This window comes from Misgurnus anguillicaudatus, chromosome 2 (genome assembly GCF_027580225.2).
Source record: "Misgurnus anguillicaudatus chromosome 2, ASM2758022v2, whole genome shotgun sequence".
NCBI classification, from domain to species: Eukaryota; Metazoa; Chordata; class Actinopteri; order Cypriniformes; family Cobitidae; genus Misgurnus; species Misgurnus anguillicaudatus.
This window is the reverse complement of record NC_073338.2, coordinates 30,610,656-30,632,307: the sequence shown is the minus strand read 5'-3', so window position 1 is coordinate 30,632,307 and position 21,652 is coordinate 30,610,656. Positions and strand designations below refer to the sequence as shown.

The 21,652-nt window shown below is 40.2% G+C and overlaps 1 protein-coding gene across 11 annotated transcripts in view; it reads left to right on the top strand.

The window, feature by feature from the left end:
• clcn2a (chloride channel, voltage-sensitive 2a) overlaps nucleotides 1-20,330 on the top strand; it is a 57,542-nt gene extending 37,212 nt beyond the window's left edge. For 4 of the 11 annotated variants that reach the window (XM_055202531.2, XM_055202530.2, XM_055202528.2 and 1 more), the window contains 17 exons: nucleotides 491-830; nucleotides 1,201-1,285; nucleotides 3,675-3,776; nucleotides 3,993-4,077; nucleotides 4,292-4,450; nucleotides 6,456-6,525; nucleotides 7,904-8,014; nucleotides 8,340-8,550; nucleotides 8,637-8,770; nucleotides 10,769-10,947; nucleotides 11,042-11,150; nucleotides 11,248-11,294; nucleotides 14,616-14,681; nucleotides 15,315-15,353; nucleotides 15,937-16,041; nucleotides 17,837-17,923; nucleotides 18,111-20,329. In XM_055202531.2, coding sequence (XP_055058506.2) covers nucleotides 491-830; nucleotides 1,201-1,285; nucleotides 3,675-3,776; nucleotides 3,993-4,077; nucleotides 4,292-4,450; nucleotides 6,456-6,525; nucleotides 7,904-8,014; nucleotides 8,340-8,550; nucleotides 8,637-8,770; nucleotides 10,769-10,947; nucleotides 11,042-11,150; nucleotides 11,248-11,294; nucleotides 14,616-14,681; nucleotides 15,315-15,353; nucleotides 15,937-16,041; nucleotides 17,837-17,923; nucleotides 18,111-18,563 — 2,382 coding nt within the window. In that variant the 3' untranslated portion in view covers nucleotides 18,564-20,329. Of the gene's footprint in view, nucleotides 1-490; nucleotides 831-1,200; nucleotides 1,286-3,674; nucleotides 3,777-3,992; nucleotides 4,078-4,291; nucleotides 4,451-6,455; nucleotides 6,526-7,903; nucleotides 8,015-8,339; nucleotides 8,551-8,636; nucleotides 8,771-10,768; nucleotides 10,948-11,041; nucleotides 11,151-11,247; nucleotides 11,295-14,615; nucleotides 14,682-15,314; nucleotides 15,354-15,936; nucleotides 16,042-17,836; nucleotides 17,924-18,110 lie in introns of all 11 variants that reach the window. The other 7 variants (XM_055202535.2, XM_055202536.2, XM_055202534.2 and 4 more) reach the window with 5 other exon arrangements.
• The last annotated feature ends 1,322 nt before the right edge of the window (nucleotides 20,331-21,652 follow it).

Below are 21,652 nucleotides of genomic sequence, written 5' to 3'. Positions count from 1 at the left end.
TACTGGCCTAGAAAATCGCAACTGTTAATATTTCGTTGGTCTTAGTACAAAATGTAACTACAGAAGAGTCAAGTTTTAAATAGGAGAAATATCGAAACTCTTTGTTTGTTTTTTTAAAGCGATGCTAATGGTCTAATCAGATTCAATGGATTATGCTAAGCTACGCTAACAGTGGTACCGCCAGACCCGGAGATCAGATGAATGGATTTCAAAATGGTAAAAATCAAATGTTTAACTCCAGGGCAGCTGGAAAATAAACCTATTTTCAAAAAAAGTGGAGAGTCCCTTTAAACAACATAATAAGACAAGTTTTCTTTCTTGCTCCATTCGTGATTATTTTCATTTGACCAGTGCCTGTAACATTGAGTCTTTTGAACTACATCTTCAGCATGTACCTGCCATGTACCCTTTCCCCGTTCCACTGTTGACTGCTTTAAAATGTCACTGCGACAGGATTTGCATGTATTTGGTCTTCTTGTTAATCTGACAGAATGAGCTAAGAAACACAGAGATGCTGTCGGCGGCCTGTGCAGTGGGAGTGGGCTGTTGCTTTGCGGCTCCCATTGGAGGTAAGACCAGACATCCTGATCATAGCTGGCCACTGGAGATAACGTCATATCACATTTGTGACAGTAACGTTCTCCTGCAGAATTTCAACGGTGAGCAAATGTTGTTTGTCGTCCAATGTGCTGTGTTTGTGTCAGGAGTGCTGTTTAGTATTGAGGTCACATCTACATTCTTTGCTGTGAGGAACTACTGGAGAGGATTCTTCGCTGCAACCTTCAGTGCCTTTATCTTCAGGGTGCTGGCGGTGTGGAATAAGGATGAGGGTGAGTAAGGGATCAGTTACAATAGCTAATGGAGTCAGATAATGCCTTCTTAAAGGGGCAGTTCACTTAAAAATAAAAACTTTTACTCACCCTCATGTCGTTTCAAACTTGTATGAATACAGAAGTTTATTATGCAAATACTTTAAATAGGGACTGAGGCTTTTTAAGTTTTAAAACGGACAAAAGCACGCGTGGCTTCAAAATACTTTTATATAGCACACTAGTGAAGTAAACTTCTTTTATGTGCTCATTTTAAAGCTTTAAAGCTCCATCCCCTTTTGTTCGGTATAGAAAAATGCATACAGGAAAATAATGGGTGAATTGAGATTATGGGTAAAATACATTACTTACTCTTTTCATTAAATTGCAGAGACGATCACGGCGCTCTTTAAAACTCGCTTTCGTCTGGACTTTCCTTTTGATCTACAAGAGCTTCCAGCTTTTGCCGTGCTTGGGTACGTATTTTTTTCCTTTTATCATATTAGGAAATCAGAAGATAAGAAGTCTATATTACTTGGAGAAAGTGCATGAAAGGTCATAAAATCTGTCATCTTTTCTCATAGGCAATCAGTTTCACAGCCAGGTATAATTTTTGAGCCAATCACCACGCTAAATGTTACTAATCGCTCTAAAGCCACAGGAATATGACTTGATGAAAACGCTTGCACCACACTAATGGCTGTAAAGAACGTCAACAGTCCCACTTAAGCCCATCATTAGTGACTATTCTGAGTTGGCAGCAAACCGAGAAAAATATAGCCGCGTTTTGATCTATATAAACAGTACAGCGCAAAAGCACATTAAATGATTCATTTTTCAGATTTCCAGACATCATTTTCCCATTAAATGTAATACAGTGAGATTTGTGTAGTTTTATTTGTGGTATTTTTGTGAAGAATACAGTATTACTTGTAAATAAAAAATTGCTTTTTGGAAATAAATGGTGTAGTTACAGCTGCACTGACCTCTATAAAATTCGTAGTGAGCTGGTGGTTAAACCTTCAGTATGTTTTTCTAAGAGCAGACACACTATAAAAAATTTTAACGCTGAAAATCTGTTGGAAATGTTTGTCTATATCAGTGGTTCCCAAACTTTTTCAGCGTGTGGCCCCCCTTGTGTACGGTGCATTCCTTCGCGGCCCCCCAAAGAAAATTTGTGACAAAAAAATGTTCTAAAACTCAACATTTTAATTAAAAAAAATTCAATTAAAAAAAAGTAGTGCTTTTGGTTAGTAGCCTTATTTTTTTAGGTTTTATTACGCAGAATTCATGATAAATTCATGTATTTCAGAAAATGTCATAAAACTGGGGCCCCCCTGGCACCATCTCGCGGCCCCCAGTTTGAAAACCACTGGTCTATATAATGTACTGAATGGAATCTTGTGTGAATAACATAAAAATTACTCAACACTAAGACCAAATGCATTTTTGCAACAATTAGGAAAACTTTCATGTCTTTTTTTAGTAATGTTACTTTTTTATGACTATGACTAAACATATTATGAATGCTAAATTTGATTCCAGTAGGCAGTGGCCCTGCTGTTGTGACTTTAAATTTTGTTCTTGCCAAACTTGTTACTATGATTTGTTTGCGAGTTGCTGTTATATGTGGCTTTAACTCATACTTGATAGAAACAATGTCTCTTTTATTTTTTATTTGTGGTAATTAAATGAATAAACACCACCATTTTTTTATATTTTACTATGTTCTTACCTTAACTTAGAAAAAATAATACATACCTATCTTTTTTCAATGCATGCACTTAATCTATGAACAGCTTGTTGTAAATGTGTCAGCATCTAGCCCAGCCCCATCCATTCCCCAGGATCCAAACAGGGATGAACCCAGAAGCCACCAAACACTTTCATGCTCTCCCCATTTATAGACACATGTTACACGAGTAAGTATGGTGGCACAAATAAAACGTGGTGATTTTTTAAGCGGATAAAAAATGAGAACTATATTGTTTGCGGAAGAGGTCAAAGTGCTGCAAACTAAGTGCTCTTCCGCCATACAATATAGTTCTCATTTTTAATCCTCTTAAAAATCGGCACGCTTCATTTTGTGCCACCATACTTACTCGTGTAACTACTCATGTAACAGTCTTTAAAGGGATAGTTCGGCCGGGAATGGTGTTGAACCCATGGTTTGCTCACCCCGGGGCCGTCCGAGATGCATGTGTCCATCATTTTTCGGACAGGCATATTTTCAGTTATTTTGGAAAATGTCTTATATCTTTCAGCTGCTAAACAGTAAAGTTACAGGATCCACGTCCTTCAAGTCCAAAAAACAAAGGTCTTCTGAGGGAAGCAAGTTATTTTCGTTTATAAAGTTTTAAATGTGGATATTTTTACAACAAAACGGCACGGATTACCCTCAGAAGGCCTTTGTTTATCATTGTAGAGCCTTTTGTATTAATTTTGAGAAGGATAGATGCACATTTTTTGGACTTGAAGGACGTAACTTCACATTTGATTAACTGAGGGGTCTAAAACATTTTCTAAAATAACTGCAAATGCGTTTGTCTGAAAAATGATGGACGTGTGCATCTCGGGCGGCTTCGAGGTGAGTGAATCATGGGTTTAATATCATTTTTGGCCGAACTATCCCTTTAAATAGGAAAACATGGAAGTGTTTGGTGGCTTCTAAATTCACTCCTGTTTGGATCCTAAGGAATGAGGGGCTAGGCAAAATGCTAACACATTTTCAACGCGCTGTACAAATATTAAGTGCACGCATTGAATAGAGATAGGTATGTATTGATTGGTCTGGGTTGGGGAAAGAACATAGTAAAATATTTGAAAACGATGGTGTTTTCCTTTAAAGTGTTGATGTTTCCTCAGCATTGCCAGTGGTTTCGGTGGGGCGTTGTATGTCTACCTAAACAGGATAATTGTGGAATCTATGAGAAAACAGAAAACCATCAACAAGTTTCTGCTCAAAAAGTGAGTTTATATTTTTATATAACGTTCTAACCTTGCAATGGCAGTGTTTACAGTGATTTTTTATACTCAATGCCAAACCTCCCCCACCATGCCAAGGTCTCTGTATGAGTCTAGGAAGCAAAATGATTTTCCAAAGCATTTTAATCTTTATTGTGCTATAAAGTGTCCTTGACTTTTAAATTGTCATTTCTCTTTCTTATGATTTGTTTCCTAAAGAAGACTAGTGTATCCTGCCGTGGTCACTCTGCTTATATCCACTCTTACCTTTCCTCCAGGATTTGGCCAGTTCATGGCCGGCCAGGTCTGATGCTTGCCTTTTGTGTGTGTGTGCGTGTGTGTGTGTGTGTGTGTGTGTGTGTGTGTGTGTGTGCGTGCGTGCGTGATTGTGTGTTTCATCAATATTGTTTAAGTTGTCTCTGAATTAAAGCTTTAAATTCCAGACTTCAGAATATTTTTAAGTGAGCTTCAAGCTGACATGCATGTGTAGTAATTCTGGTTACTGTCTCCTTATTCAGCTGACTCAACACGAGTCACTAGTGGCACTGTTTGATAACCAGACCTGGTACAAGCAAGGTGTTGCTGAAGAGTTTGAGTACTCCAGTGACGTACCTCAGGCCTGGAGGCACCCTCAAATCAGCGTCTTCATCATTCTCCTCCTCTTCATCGTCATGAAGGTAGGCTTCATTTTACCATTGGGGTGTTAACGCAATTCTCATAACCATTAATTTGTTACTTTGCATTTCACGTTTTGGTAGCGCATCTGTCAGCTAAGCAGTAATACCAGCTGGTGCCTGTCACTGTATACTATGTTTATTCTCTGAAGTTGTTAGGAAAAATCACTGCATATGGCATAAAATATAAACATTATAAAACATTAAATCATCTTCTTCTTTTTTTTATTTAGTCAAAACATTTCTTTGAACTTGCCAAGAAGGTGTGCAAAACTATTGAAAACCTATTTACATTACCGTGTTACATGGCTCAATGAAATATGTCATTCTGACTGGCTGTTTGTGACAATTTGGATTACTTCATCTAACATATATTCATTTTAAATATTTTTATATGAATGATTTTTATAAAAGCTTTCAAACACCCCTTCCCACTAAAACAAGCCGATTAGGTATCAAGTAAAGTGATGTTACAGCAATAATAAATAAAAGATGACAAGTTAACATGTATTGTCAGAGATGTGTACCAAGTATGTAATTTATATGCTGTATTTTTTTTGTGAAACACTAAAGAAGAATTTTAAAGAGTTCCCTGCTGAAAAAAACAGCATACCAGCAAGACCAGCATATGTTGTGTTTTGGTGCTGGTTTGCTAGTGAACACCAGCTAAACCAGCACCAGCATTAGCACCAGCTAAACCAGCACCAAACCAGCATTAGCACCAGCACCCCATGCTGGTCATACCAGCAAGACCAGCATATGTTGTGTTTTTGTGCTGGTATGGTGACCACCAGCTAAACCAGCATCAAACCAGCATAGACCAGCATAATTCCTATGCTGGTTTGATGCTGTTTTTTCAGCAGGGTTTTCTTAAAGCACCATAATAATGACAGTTCACAGTGACCAGCTCTGTCACAGGTCCATGAATATATCCATATATATTTCAAGTGTTTTTACATGAAGGGCCCTATTTTATCAATCTAAGCCCATGGTCTAAAGCACACGACGCAAGTTCACTTACGGTACGATCACACGGGGCGTAAGCGTTAACGCTTCCCGTTCACTTTTAATGGGTGACGTCATCATTGCCGAACTGAATTGTGGATCCGTCGACGCCGCATCAGTGCCGTTGCTCGCGGCAGATGTTGAACATTTCTCAACTTTTCAAGCGGCAACGCGGACGTCAGCCAATTAGATCTGTTGGCCATACTAGAGCTGTTGGCCATACTTCAGACAAGCCTTCCTTTAAGCGTTAAAGCTTCTATCCCGTGTGAATGTACCGTTAGGGCATAGCCGAATCCACTTTTGCTAGTTAAACGATGGTTTAAAGATAGTCGGGGTGCAAAGCACATGGTCTAAAATTGTTGTATATTTTCTTAATGAGTAATTGGTGTGTTTTGGACGTAATGTGCAATAAACCAATAAGAGGCTCTTCTCCCATCCCCTTTAAAAGGCAGTTGCGCTGACGCCATGGCGGTTCTTTATTTACATGGTGGAATTTGTAAGCTCTTTAACATGCTCTTTAAATAACAAAATCAATATTGTGCCATTGACTTTAGGGCTAGTTTTAGTTGATCAATGGTGTAGTCTATTTCAGTTACCTCAAAATAGCAATGCACCAACAATGCCTGAACACACCTCGTTTTCAGACCAGCACGCCCATGGGTGCACAAATGGTCAAAAATGAAAGTAGCTGTGTCAGGCTAAAACTAGCAAAAAACACATGAGTTGCACCTTGCGCTGCATTGCGCCGGGTGTATGATAGTGCTGAAGACTTTATTTGAAATTTGGTTTAAAAGCAGCCTGGACTACCTTTTGATTGAGCTATTGATGTTCTTTTTGGTACTTTGACAGGTTTGGCCAATATGCACTGTTGTGGCATAAAAAACATAAGCACAAATGTCCCTTATTTATGTTCAACAAGGCAAATAACACCATGTAGGTACAAAGAAAACATGAGGGAATTTTCTCTTTAAAAGTGTCTGACCTTGCTCATGTTTTCCCTTAGTTCTGGATGTCAGCTGTGGCCACAACAATGCCTGTGCCTTGCGGGGCCTTCATGCCAGTTTTCCTCATTGGTATGTGATTATATAGCATGTGTTGTTTTGGACAGTCATTCATCATCACTGTGGGAGATGTTGTTTTTTGTTTGCATTTCAAATCGTCATTGTTTGGGTGAACATTTCCTCGTTCTTATATTCACACCTTCCACCATTTTTTAAGTTTGTTCAAAATGTTTTTTCCTTTTCCCGCAATCATGTTCTCCATTTCCATTCCTCATCACTGTCTGACTCACAAGACTGTGTATGAACAGGTGCAATCACTGCAGCATTATTCTGGAGTCAATGTCTGTCACCTCATGTAAGTATACATCAAACACATGTTACTTTTTAGGTGCCATTTTTATCACACACAAATGGCTTTACTCGAAGATCCTGCTGCGCATGTATAGGTGAGAGTGCATCAGTAAAGATCATTGCATCATATAATGCAGGGTTCACACCAGACGCAGTAGAGGCGGCAAGCGCGAGTGATTTACATGTTAAGTCAATGCAAAGACGTGATTAGGCATCCTGCGGCGCGGTAACCAGGGTAAGCTCGGCACGCCGTGTTAACCAATCAGGACCTTGCTGTAGTAGTGACGTGATTACAGTAAGCTAGCGGAGTGGCGGATTCTCAGTGGAGTCACAGAAGCCTCTCCCATGACGCGAATTTCCGCATGAATGTCTCGAATGACTAGAATTTTACGCGTGGCTTTCACACGTGAATGAATTGAGTGAACTCAAATGCTTAAGTGTCCAACTACACGCAAATAGGGCGTTTTTTTGCCTCTACCGCGGCTGGTGGGAATGGACTATTACCGTGGGTTTACACCAGGGTTTGAGGCGTCAAAATCTTGTGTACTGCGTCTATTTTGCCGCTTGAACATTTTGAATGCATTCGCGCATCTAGAGGGAAGTAGACGCGTGGAAAAAGCAAGCATTTAACTATAGGGGGAAAATAGCGGGGATGCCGCGGGTCGATAAATGTCACATGACTCAAAAGTGAAATTGGTTAACGTGGCACGAAAATTTGCCAAGAGTTCAAATTTTTCAAATTCGTGTGAAACGCAAAATGCACAAAAAGCACCATTCACGCGTACCGCGGCATATGCTCAATTTGTGCCAGTCGCGCCAACTATATGTGCAAATGAGGCGGAATCGCATCTACCACACCACGGTAAACGCCTCATTCGCACCGCGCGACCTCCAGACGCGCGTCAACGCATCTTCATATTGACTTAACATTGATATCACTCGTGCTTGACGCCTCTACCATGGCTGGTGTAAATGCAGCATTAGAGTGCATCATAAACCATTAGTTCCAGTCGTTGATTCTGATTGGTCAATAGTTGTGCTTTATTTATGATAAAACATGCATTTTTACCATACAACGCTGTTTGTCTGTGTTGTACAGGGGCTGCATTCGGTCGACTGGTTGGTGAGAGCATGGCTGCTTTTTTCCCTGATGGGATACACACCGACAGCACTGTATATCCCATAGTTCCCGGCGGTTACGCAGTTGTAGGTGAGGCCGTCCATTGTGCATGGATTTTTTGGGATGTCCATTTGTTTCCTTTCAAAATTCATCAATTTCAGCCGTCGTGGTTGTATCTCATTCACACACGTAATTGAACCTGCAGGGTGTTGTATGCAAGAGTCATACATTTTTCATTAACCCCGCACAGACCAACAGCCAAATTAGATCTTGCCTGTGGAAATAGGCTTCAGCAGTAGCGCTGCATTGTGCAGCGGAGCAGAAAGCTCGTCAGGAGCACAATAGAAAATCAGATGGCTTGCGGCCGGTGACTGCTACTGTAATTTGATGTGGAACGAAATGGTGATTCCCACAGGGGCGGCGGCTCTCTCCGGCGCAGTCACTCACACCGTGTCCACCGCTGTCATCGTGTTTGAGCTGACCGGCCAAATCTCACACATCCTTCCCGTGATGATCGCGGTCATACTGGCCAATGCTGTGGCTCAGAGTCTCCAGCCTTCCCTTTACGACTCCATCATCAGGATCCAGAAACTTCCATATCTGCCGGAGCTGGGCTGGGGACAGGAGTAAGAGTTTTCATTTCTTCTTGAATTATTACTCACATTTTTTCTCTTCCACTGGTTTTTTGCGCTCACTCCCATCTAACCTGTAGGAAATATAATATCCGTGTGGAGGACATAATGGTGAGAGATGTGCGGCATATCACTCTCTCCTCCTCCTATCGGGACCTGCAGGACGCTCTCGTAACAGGCCATCTTAAGACTCTTGCCCTGGTGGAGTCCAAAGGTGAGAATACTTCAGCTTTCGTTTTCGTCTTGGTAGTCCACCTGCCACACATGTCCCTCATGCCACTTTCTCATATCAGGATATGTACAGTACAAAGAAATGATTGCATATAGACCATAATGCTCAAGTTATGTTATGTTTTTATAGATATGAAAAAGTTGCCATGAGATTATATATGATATAAATTATATGTATAAAACAGTAGTTTTCACGTGCAAGGTCACATATACAGTAGTGGCCAAAAGTAATGTCCAGGGGGATTTGTACCACATTTGCTTCTAATGCCCCTTTAGGTTAGACTGAACCATCTGAATATGGCGTGTATGGTACACAATTGTCAAACTTTTAAGGTTGGCAAGAAGGCAAACCACAGCGTATTAGGGCATGTGTTTTTTTTAAAATATACAAAAATGCATAGAAAAACCAAAGGCCACATATAATAATGTATACACTGACTTTTTTGTCCAGGGCCCATGTCTTTATAAACGTTTTGGTTTTACTTACAATTTGTTTTTCCAAAGTCACCACCACTATACACTCACCTAAAGGTTTATTAGGAACACCATACTAATACTGTGTTTGACCCCCTTTCGCCTTCAGAACTGCCTTAATTCTACGTGGCATTGATTCAACAAGGTGCTGAAAGCATTCTTTAGAAATGTTGGCCCATATTGATAGGATAGCATCTTGCAGTTGATGGAGATCCAGGGCACGAAGCTCTCGTTCCACCACACCCTAAAGATGCTCTATTGGGTTGAGATCTGGTGACTGTGGGGGCCATTTTAGTACAGTGAACTCATTGTCATTTTCAAGAAACCAATTTGAAATTATTCGAGCTTTGTGACATGGTGCATTATCCTGCTGGAAGTAGCCATCAGAGATGGGTACATGGTGGTCATAAAGGGATGGACATGGTCAGAAACAATGCTCAGGTAGGCCGTGGCATTTAAATGAAGCCCAATTGGCACTAAGGGGCCTAAAGTGTGCCAAGAAAACACCCTCCACACTATTACACCACCACCAGCCTGCACAGTGTTAACAAGGCATGATGAACCCATGTTCTCATTCTGTTTACGCCAAATTCTGATTCTACCATCTGAATGTCTTAACAGAAATTGAGACTCATCAGACCAGTTTTCAACTGTCCAATTATGGTGAGCTCGTGCAAATTGTAGCCTCTTTTTCCTATTTGTAGTGGAGATTAGTGGTATCCGGTGGGGTCTTCTGCTGTTGTAGCCCATGCGCCTCAAGGTTGTGTGTGTTGTTGCTTCACAAATGCTTTGCTGCATATCTCTGTTGTAACGAGTGGTTATTTCAGTCAAAGTTGCTCTTCTATCAGTCGGCTCATTCTTCTCTGACCTCTAGCATCAACAAGGCATTTTCCCTGGATGTGTTTCCTTTTTCACACCATTCTTTGTAAAACCTAGAAATGGTTGTGCGTGAAAATCCCAGTAACTGAGCAGATTGTAAAAAACTCAGACCGGCCCGTCTGGCACCAACAACCATGCCACGCTCAATATTGCTTAAATCACCTTTCTTTCCCATTCTGACATTCAGTTTTGAGTTCAGGAGATGTCTGGACCAGGGCCACACCCCTAAATGCATTGAAGCAACTGCCATGTGATTGGTTGATTAGATAATAGCATTAATGAGAAATTGAACAGGTGTTCCTAATAATCCTTTAGGTGAGTGTATTTATTCATTTAGCAGACACTTTTACCTAAAGCGACTTACATTTAATCTTAATATTTACTTAAGGGGCTCAAATGAAAACTTACAAATGAAAATATCCCCAAATCCACCTCTCACCCTGTGACAGATACATTCTTTACTTTCTCCATCTCCATTTCCTTCCCTGCCCTCCCTCCATTTCCCTTTGCTATCCTCCATTCCTCCAGCTTTCCTGCTGTGTCTCTCTCACTTCTCTCTTACTCTCTCTTTCTGTCTCTCTCTGGTCTCTTTTCTGTCTCCCCTGCCTGTGTCCCCACCTGGCTCCAGAGTCCATGATCCTGCTGGGGTCTATAGAGCGATCACAGCTGCAGTCCCTGCTCACACAGCAGCTCGGCCGGGCCCGCAGGCTGAAGTACTTGAGGGAGCGTGCTCAGGACAACGGTACCCACGTGCCCACGTACCCCCAGGACTCTCCGCCAAAAACTGGCCGTGGCGTTCACTTCCTGGTATGAACCTTTAAAGTTCAAATAATAACTTTTTTTAACCCATATGTTTTTGCTTTTATAACATGAAACCGATCTGTGGAATATCTTTCTGTAGATCTCCACTGAAGAGTCCTCTTACAGTCCCACACTGACAAACTCTCAGATCCCGCTCAAGTCTGCTCTGAAGACAGTGTCTCCAGTCAGCAACACAGAGTCGTTGAACAGTGTGTATATAACACATACTCATCCATCTCAACTCCTACTCATGAGCACTGTCTGTGAATCTCATCTTGTGCTAATCGAATCAATTCTCTTTTGCAGGCTCCCCAAATCTGTCCTCTGGGGAATCTGTAAAGGAGCTGGTTGAGGTAAGATGGCTTTCTAGGGAACGTGGGTGATACAGTGCACTTTTATTGCTTTAGATTTTACAGGTGCTTAGAGACTGAATGTTAAGACACAAGAGGAACCATCTGGCAAACCAGCTTCTCAATTATGTGAACTAAATGTCTTGTTTGACTGACTTTGTTCGTGTTTCACAGCTTGTCTTTGCTTTGTTTAGACAGGCAGCAAAAATGTGCTAATCTGTTCAGGTAGTTTGAACAGCAGAACGCACATAATCCGACTGTTTACGTCCCGATCCAAATCACATGCCGTGCCACCAAAAAGCATTTGCAGAATTATTGTCATGCTTATAAATGTATGTGTTATCAGATGAAGCAGCAATTTTTACAGACTTTTCAAGCACTTTATTTCTCAAGACATTTGTTGGGTTAAATATTAGAAATTGACCTTAGTTTGGGATATCTATATGAACGTACATACACTGATATCACGTTGGATCAGTCAGTTATAAAAACAGGTAAAGCATAATATTTTGTAGGTGTCATTTGTTTTATTATTTAGTTTTTACTGAAATAAAAGTTATATTTTATTATATATACAGTACTGTGCAAAAGTCTTGGGCCGCCACCACCACCAGACTTGTTGTTTTAGAAGTTTTAATGTTCATCCCTATTTATTTTTCAATCTATTTTATTAAGATACAAACAGAAAATACAGGAAATATGTGCAAAAAAAAGTAAAAAATTTAATTTTCGGGACTAAATGTCTTCTTTAGGCATCGTCAGTGTTTAATGTGACCTCTCTCGGCGCTAAACACATCTTGAGCGTTTTTGAGCAGAATGAAGTAAAAAAATTTGTTTAAGATTAGAAATAAGGATTTAATTTTATTTAGGTTTAAGAGATCCTGCAATGTCCTGCTATTGCTCAAGTGGAAGAGGGTTTTACCCTAAAAACTTAACTTATCAGTTTACATTTTTATACTGTTTTTAATACTATATACACATTTTCTGGATTTATTCTATAAAATATACTGAGAAACAATTATTTATGATCACTATAACATTGCAAAAACAACAAATCTAATTGTGGCATGGTGGCCTAAAACTTTTGCACAATACTGTATATACAGCCCAGTCACACAAAATTACGTACCTATAGTCACATAATTTTTATATCGTCGCAAATTTACCGTTTTTTTATTGTGTCAGAAATTTCTGTTGTGTGTCATTGTCACAGATTGGTTACTCAGCTGTTTTATCCTATTTTCTTACCATTGTCGCTTCGGTTTAGGGTTAGATTTACATAAAATGACATCCTTACCCAAACCCAACTCTAATGCTGCGTTTACACCAACCGCGTTTGAGGCGTCAAAATCACGTCTACCAAGCCTAGTTTGTCGCTTGAACAGTTTGAATGCATTCGCGCGTCTAGAGCGAAGTAGACGCGTATAAAAGCAAGCATTTGATGTGCGTTAGAGGCAAAGTCTGCTTCTTGTGGGAGGGGAAGTGCTATGCAGTTGTCTGTTTGCAAGATGGCTGATGTTGATTATGCATTTATCAAGAGTTACCGGTTTGTATTTGGTCTATAGGGGGAAAATAAACGGCGCGGGTCGATAAACGTCACGTGACTCAAAAGTGAAATGTGTATTTACAACTTACCAGTTTGCCCAATGTCCTCACTGACACTCTTCCAAGCGATGTCCTTTTTATTCCTGTCTCTATAAAAAATAAGAACTTGTGTCGCAAAGCTCCGGGTGACTGCTCACGGACAATATATCAAGCATTCCTTCATGTTGAATGAGTGACTCCGGGCGGGGCTGCCGCCACAGCAGCAAGCAGGTTCCTGATTGGTTAACGCGGCGCGAAAATCTCGGGTCAAACGCAAAATGCACTATTCGCGCGTACCGCGGCAGATGCTCAATTCACGGCATTCGCATGAACTAGACGCGCGAATGAGGCGGAATCATGTCTACCGCGCCATGCTAAACGCCTCATTCGCACCGCAAGACCTTCAGACGCGCATCAACGCGTCTTTACATTGACTTAACATTGAAATCACTCGTGCTTGACGCCTCTACCGCGGCTGGTGTAAACGCAGCATAACCCTAACACCAGGCGACAATGTTTTAAAATTTAGAAAATATAAAAAATAAATCAGAAAATATAGTATAAACCAATACTTAAAGTGACATCCTAATGCAAACACCAAATCTAACCCTAAAGCAATTGAGTAACCAATACGTGACAATGAAACATAAACAGAAATTTGTGATACGATCATGAAAAAACGCAGAAATTCATGACAGTATCACGAAAGAGAATAAAAAATTACGTGACTATAGGTACGTGATTTTGTGAGACTGGTAGTATATACCAGGCCCCTAAGGTTTAATGTGCTCACGTGAAACCATGTGCAGAATTTTTTTAGCGTTTAGTTTCGCGTGCTCACGTGAAACTATTGCGTGCACATGTGAAACTATCGCGTGCACACGTGAGACTATCATGTGATAGATTCACGTGTGCACGGGATAGATTCACGTGCGCACGGGCAACTAAAAGCGATAGTTAAACGTGCGCACGCGATAGTTTTATGTGTGCACGCAAAACTAAACTTTATTTAATTTTTGCTCCATGTCCCCTTAGGGGCTCCGTAGGTATATATCCAAATAACTTGGCCCAAATGTAAGTATGTGGGTATCAGGATATTAAGGTAATATTTTATATATTAGATACATTTATGTAGAAAAATCATCAAAATTACTTGAGCTTATTTTTCACAGACTGGGTCAGATATGGTACACTGTAAAAAGTAAAAGTTGGATCAACTTAAAAAATTACTTCAATTGGTAACATCTAAAAAATGTCAACTCTCTCTCTTCAATGACATCTGCTATCTGATAATACTAATATGGCAAAAAGCGCACAACAGACATGCAAGATATTATCTACACTGTCTAACAAACTGATCAGATTTTATTGCTCGCAAATCTGCTGACACTCACATCCAAGGATCTGAAGTAAAAAAAATCGGATTAATGTGCAGTGTGAACAAAGCCTTACCTTCTTAATAGCTTGGTTGCAAAGCGTCACGTTTGAGTAGATTCCCACAGGACTTCTCTTATCAAGCGACATCTGTTGACCAGCGTTAAGAGAGTGTTCTGTAAGCTTAGCATTAACATGGGATTTCGTCTGGATTTGTTATACATAACCAATGAGAGATCGGTGCCTCTAACAGTGTCCCTTGATAACAGTCAATGTTGAAGGTACAGCTGTGGAAGGAGCTTCGCGTTACGTTTGCATTAACGCTTTATATGCTCCTCCCCCTTTTCTATCTGTTCCGGCTGGAAGAGCAATGCTGGCCCCATGTCTCCTAAGAGGAGCAGGAGGCCCAAGCGTGTGAAGATTACCATGGCGGTAAGATCGCTGCCGCAGGGATCCATCACGCTTTCCCACAAACACGCATCAGCGGGGTGGCACTAGCATAGCCAGTAGGGCCTTTATTGAATTTTGTATTGATAACTGTCCTCCAGTGTAAGACATTGCCCCCCTTAGGGAAAAGAAAAACAAGCTGACTCACAAGATATATTCATACCATGTTATGAAGTTTATATTTGCTTCTCATGGGATGGGTGAGTTTGTGTGATGCATGGTTTGGTTTTGCGGTTGTCAAGATGGAGAACAAGCCTTGGAGCTCTTTATGTTCATAAACTAAAGTGAATTTTGTGGTTAGACCTGTTTCTTTTGGACTAAGATTGATTTAAGCTCAGTTTTAACCTCAAGATTTACATTCTCCAACCAACTTTTCGAAAAAGCCATTCCCTCGTCTTGGTTCTTTATTGCATTCGTAATGACATCCAGTCTAGCTTACCCTCCCCTGGGCTGCGTTTAATGTATTGCTGAAGCTTGCTAATGTCTAGTACAGCTTGAGCTGCTTTGGTAGATTACGTATGTGCAGCTTGTCTTGTGAGTAGAATGAATTGCATGATCGTGAAGTGTGTAAGAATGATTTATCTGCTTTGTGCTTGATTTTCAATTTGATGTTTTCAGGACACTCCTGATGTTGAAGATGACATGTCAACTGCAGAGGTATATTATACTTATAATAGTTAAGATAAATGTTGTAATTGTTTCTTTGTTTTATAAACCCATACTCTAAAAAATGCGGGGCTCAAACTTTTTGGGTTTGTCAATATGTGACCCTGCTGTGAAATATACAATGAAGTCTCATAACATAATTATGAAATTAGATGCATCAAAGTTTGATTTTGCTTATTGGTTTTACATTTAGGTTATATTTTCTCAGATTGTTCTCTACATTATTTATTTATAAAAACAGTAAATCTAAAAAAAAAAAAAATTTATTTTTACAGACTGGGTCACATATTTGACCCAGAAAACCTTTTTTTTAGAAAGCACAATATTTTTATAATAGCATGAATCTTAAACTATCAATAGTGTGATCACATACTTTTGTTTAATTTTCATTTAATTGTAAGCTGTGTTCTTAAACAACAACATTTCTTATATGACAGCACGGATGTTGAAATCTTGTCTCTGTAACACATTATGGTCTTTAACACTTCTGTATAAAGTGTATAATGATCGCCCTGTTGACTACATTTTCTTAGTTTTATCTTCTTTCAAACAGTTACTTTTTCATTTTTCCCAGATAGCAGAATGGGAAGAGCAACAGTTGGATGAGGCTGTCAATTTCAATAATTGTAAAATAGACCCCGCCCCCTTTCAGCTAGTGGAGCGAACATCTTTGCATAAGGTAAAATATGTGCTGTACTTGTTGTGTTTTCAGCCTTTTAACGTATTTACTATCACTTAGAGATATAAGTCTTGTTAAAGTCCCAATGAAAGGAAGTAGTGATTGTATTATTATCTCCATAGTGCCGTATATCCGAGTAAAACGGCTTCTGAAATGAAAAAAGTTAGGACTGGACTCAAATTTGTCTATTGAGAACTGATTAAATCGTTTGAAGTTGGGTCGTGTTGCTATTTGCTAATCGGTGCAAACTTTTCTCGGACCCCGCCCACCTGCCATGCCATATAACCGGAAGTAATCAAAGATAATTTCGAGAAGGGTAAAGACTAGCGTTTTTGATTTAGGATTATAAGGGCACATTAATGTTTTTTTAAATAATGAAGCTCAACGATAAGTCATTTGTAAAAATCACAATATTCCAAAGCAATTTAATTTAAATTTCATGGCGACTTTAAAGCAACATCAGAGTTTTTTTAGAGTTTCCAATAAAGTTTCAGTCGTTCATCCCCCGAAACAGGGTGAATGGCACTTACACATTCACTTTGCAGCCCTCTATCGACCAAAACCGCACTAAAGAAGTTTCCAACCGTCGGGTCGCGGTTCTGTAGTTCGAGTGAAAACTACAAAAACTTGCTTTACGGCAGACCTACAATCCAATCAGAGCCAGCTTTGCTGCAGTAGGCTAAATTATTTACGACAGTGGTAATGGACAATTCCCCTTCCAACCTGTAGGGGGAGCAAAGAGCAAAAACTCTTTAGTGTTGCTTTAAAGTCACCATGAAATACATTTTTTTCATTTTTATGCAATATTGTTTTTTATATAAATGACTTATTTATACACTTCGTTTATGTTTTTGTTTAATTTATAATCATTTATCTTTCATGTGCCCCCATGATCTTTTATCAAAAACTTTAACCTCCAACCTACCTAGGTCCTTTATTTCTGTCACGAATTATGGCGCAAGGGCACGACTGTTGGTGACTAGTTGAAGTCTTCGTGTTTTGTTAGCGATATCAAACTTTCAATGATCTAGTCCAGAGGTGCCCACACTAGGGCCCGCAATGACCTTTAATTTGGGCTGTCATGCCACATGAGATCGAAAAACGTCAATGACACAAATGTTCATATTTAGAATGAAACATTTTCTAAAATTGTTTGTTTTATTTGTACATTAGAAAATTGTAAATTGAAATTAAATGCAAGTGATTAAAGTGAATATTTTTTAATGTACATGCATATTTAAAGGTGTGTAGCATGCATCACGAAACTTAACGAACTTGGGTACTATAGGCTAATTATGGAGAGGTCGAGGCAGCGGCACACAGACAAAATTGGCAAAATGATATTTATTTTTACAACAGTTACCTTTGAAAATAAAACTGCATTAGGTATGCATAAACAGAGTAATATTTAAATATTAGAAAATTATAAATTAGGCAAATCAAAGCAACTTTAATTTGAACAAAACACCGCAACATTTACTTTTGGCCCACTGCTCTCAGTCAGTTTTGATTTTTGGCCCTTGGTAGGAAATAGTTTGGGCACCCCTGATTTAGTCTACTTTTTTATTTCAGAAGACGTTTAGGGAAATAAGGATAATTGCAAATTCTATTTTATACCGACTTCAACCTTTCTTAAGTTTAGTTCTAATGGGAAAAATTAAAGATGATGTTTTTTTTCTGTGGTTCTAGAAAAGAGATTAAAGAAAGGTTTTATAGGGGGAAACCTAAAGGTTTTCTGTTGTCATAGTTGCTCTTTAATGAAGTATGAACCACCAGCTCTCATTGTGCATTGCAGACACACACCATTTTCTCATTACTTGGCCTGGACCATGCCTACGTCACCAGCACCGGACGTCTAGTAGGTGTGGTCTCTTTGAAGGAGGTGTGTTTAAATGTATTCTTTTATTGCCTCTTTTTTAATGCTTGAACACAATTTATTGCCACATAATTTCTCGGTAACCACTTACCATTTATCATGTCACGCAGATGGTTTCTTAATGCATCTTACAGCGTTTTTAATGCTTACTCAAGGTAGTAAACCCAGATTTTATGATTGTGCCTGTCTGTAGCTGCGTAAGGCTATCGAGGGCTCTGTAACGGTGACTGGAGTGAAAGTCCGCCCCCCGCTGGCCAGTTTCCGTGACAGCGGCAACAGCAGCAGCGTTTCAGAAGTGACCGAGCTTCACAAGCTCTGGAGTCGTCACAAGAGCCTTTCGTTGCCACGGGAACCCAACCTCCCCGACCTAGAGGACCAAGTAGAGCAGCCGTCTGAAGCCAGCCTGGTGAATGAGACCGAGTGCACAGAGCTGTCCAGTCAGAACAGCCCCTCACATACAGATGACCAATCAGAGCTACCTTACGTTGAGACCACGCCCCAAGAGGAGCATCTACCTAAGCTCCCCTATGACTGTACCCACCCACTTCAGGACGCCTCGGAGCCGGTCAGTGACCATTGTCAGACCCAGATCGAGGATCCTTTGAGTGAGGGAAGCCCGTCACACTCAGAGGGTCAACCGAAATGACGGCAGGTTGCGATTGGTAATGCACACTCCATTTATACCATAAACCAGATTGTCAAGTCAGGGTGAGGAGATTTTGGAGGGAGCCATTAAACAGTAAAGCACACCGTCTGTTCTTTACTTACCAAACCGCAAATCGTTGGTCCTGCCCTCGGATAAACACGCCTTGTGTGTTTGTGGACTGTCATAGATACATGCAGTATGTTTATTTTCATGTAAGTAGGATTTATGTCAGGAAAGTGTAAAGTTTATGTATGAGAATATCACAACATCAGGGATGTCAACAAAGATTTTATGGTGTATCCTCACTTGGCCCAGGAAAAAGGCCACCTTTAAAAAATGTACCCAACCTCTTGTGGAATGATTTCATGTATCTTAATCACAAAATTTTGTCAATGCTGATTTGTGGCTTCGTAGCGCATTTCTGTGTCAGTGCACAAGTGTGTTTTGTCTTTGCGTAAGTGATGGAGAGTGTGCGTAAGGATGGCAGAGTGTGCGCGAGAGTGACTCAGCTGCACCTAGCCAACGCACCCATCTGGTGCCGACACTTTAAATCCAAATAAAATTGTCTCTGCGAGCGAAACTACAATTTTGCTCTAAATATAGCCCTTAATAACCCAGACCGCAAGGAATCATGGGGGGTGGGGAGAGAAAACCAATGGGTGGGCAACACAGAAGTCATGGAACGAACAAGTATGAGAGCATGAGATCGAAAAGATGAGTAGATGTGAAAACGAAGAAAGATTTTTAGTGTCACACGGGTTTCAATCAGGGCAGTTTTGAAGCACATTGTAATTATCATTCGGATAATACATACAGTAGCGATACACAAACCCTTTACCATACTGAAATGCATTTGTTGAGCACACGGTTTGGTCGGTGTTGCCTGTAATTATGAGTAATGATAGCCCAAGCTACATGTAGACATGTTAAGCATGCTCAGATCTGCATCAGATTCAGGACCAGCGTGCCTGGCCATTTCAAATATATCAAAGCATCTCAAAATATCTGTTATGGAGAGCCCTTTTAAATGTTTTATGATATGCATGCACCCCAATGCAGTCATTTGCATGAGCACAAACGATGCACATCTAAATAAATAAAAATGCTAAGATAAATCCACCCTATAAAATGATCGCACAGGGGTTTTTTATGTGTTTGCTACTCCACCGGATTTAATTATGTGGCCTTAGGGAATTCTAACTATATTTTTCGAGGCCAGTTTTGTTGATCCTGGATTAAAGGGATAGTTCACCCAAAAACAAAAATTTGCTGTTTATTTACTCACCCTCGGGCCGTTTGATATGTTAATGACATTTTTTCTTCAGTAGAACAATAAAGAAGATATTTTGCAGAAACTGCAGTACTTTGTGATCCATATAATGTAAGTAAACGGCTACCGGCACTTTAAAGGGATAGTTCACCCAAAAATGAAAATTCTGTCATCATGTTGTTCTAAACCTAAACTGTAAAAAAGATGGACGTAGTGTCTGTGACGTCACCCATAGGTTTCTGAAGATCGTTTTTGAAGCTTAAAGTAGGCAGTGCCTGCCGTCGCCATCTTGGCCGCGCGTCACCGCGCATCACTCGCGGATATCCGAAAATGAGCAAAAAAGCGGGACGTGGGTGAAGATGAGATGACTGGTTGCTGAAACCACGCCCACCTAGCTCGATTCTAGTCATGGGTATGTGCGCTGGATGTCGCCTTGGGGTTCTAAGCATGCGTCAAAACCGCCGCCATCTTGGAACAGGGGTCTTGTTATAGGAGGTAGCTACGTGGCGGTGCTGTTTCCGCCTGTACTTTGGGGTCGTGGACGATCCTGGACTTTTGTGCTGCGTGTGGATGTTGGGCCTGCTGGCGCTATGCATTATAGTTGGAGAGGTGGATTTTCATAATATCAAAACTTGAATTTTTTTTTCTGGACTCAATGCTAAATACATGTCTGGCTGTTTAAACACCAAAAGAAAACCAAGAAAATTGCATTCATGATGATTTGTGGTGATTTTGTTTCCGTCGCACCATTGCCTGCAGTGGCGCTGGTGCGGGGCTCGCCTGTTTCGGGATGGGGGCTCTAGTTGACGCATTCGGTCCAATGAACTGCCGTAGCCAAGGCGACATCTAGTGTACAGATCTATGGATTCTAGTGACAGCAGTGGCTGTTCAACCGTCACTCAAGTGGCCACGCCCTTAATTATGCAGAACTTAAAGGCTTAATATATATTTTTTTTAAAGGTGCAGTGTGGAAATTTTAGTGGCATCTAGTGGTGCGAATTGCAACTAACAGCTTAGTCCACTGCTCACCCCTCGCTTTTGAAACACATAGAGAAGCTACGGTAGCAGCCACCGGACAAACATGTCATCGTTGGAGACAACTTAGTAAAAAAAATTAGGGCTTCTGTAGAAAAATGGCGGCACAAAATGGCGACTATCATGTAAGGGGACCCTCAGTGTATGTAGATAAAAAGGTCTCGTTCTAAGGTAATAAACACATAATGGTTCATTATGAAAGGTCTTTATACACCCCTGATAATATAGTTTTGTATATTGTTTTGCATTTCTGTCAAGAGATCCTTTAAAAACATTACACACTGCACCTTTAAATTCACCCCCTCACAGTTGATATGAAGGGCAAAATTAGCTATATAGACCAAAAACACTTTTTGTACCAGGCTGTAAACATATTATTTTCTACTGTAAAGTTGGGCATTTTAACATGGAGGTCTATGGGAATTGACTCCCTTTTGGAGCCTGCCTCTACCGGCCAGTTGATGAATTGCAGTTTAAATCAGTTCGGAAGGTTGCCCTCGCTCTAAATCTGTATGAATTTCTTTCTTCTGATGAACACAAAAGAAGATATTTTGATAAATTATGGTAAGCACACAGCTGATTATAACCATTGACTTCCATAGTAGGAAAACCAATATTATAGAAGTATTGTGATAAATGATGAAGATGATATTTTGATAAATAATGAAGATATTTTGATAAATGACGGTAAGCACACATTTGAAGGAACCCATTAAATTCAATAGTATTTGTTTTTCCTACTATGGAAGTCAGTGGTGTTTGTGTTCATCAGACAAATAAATTC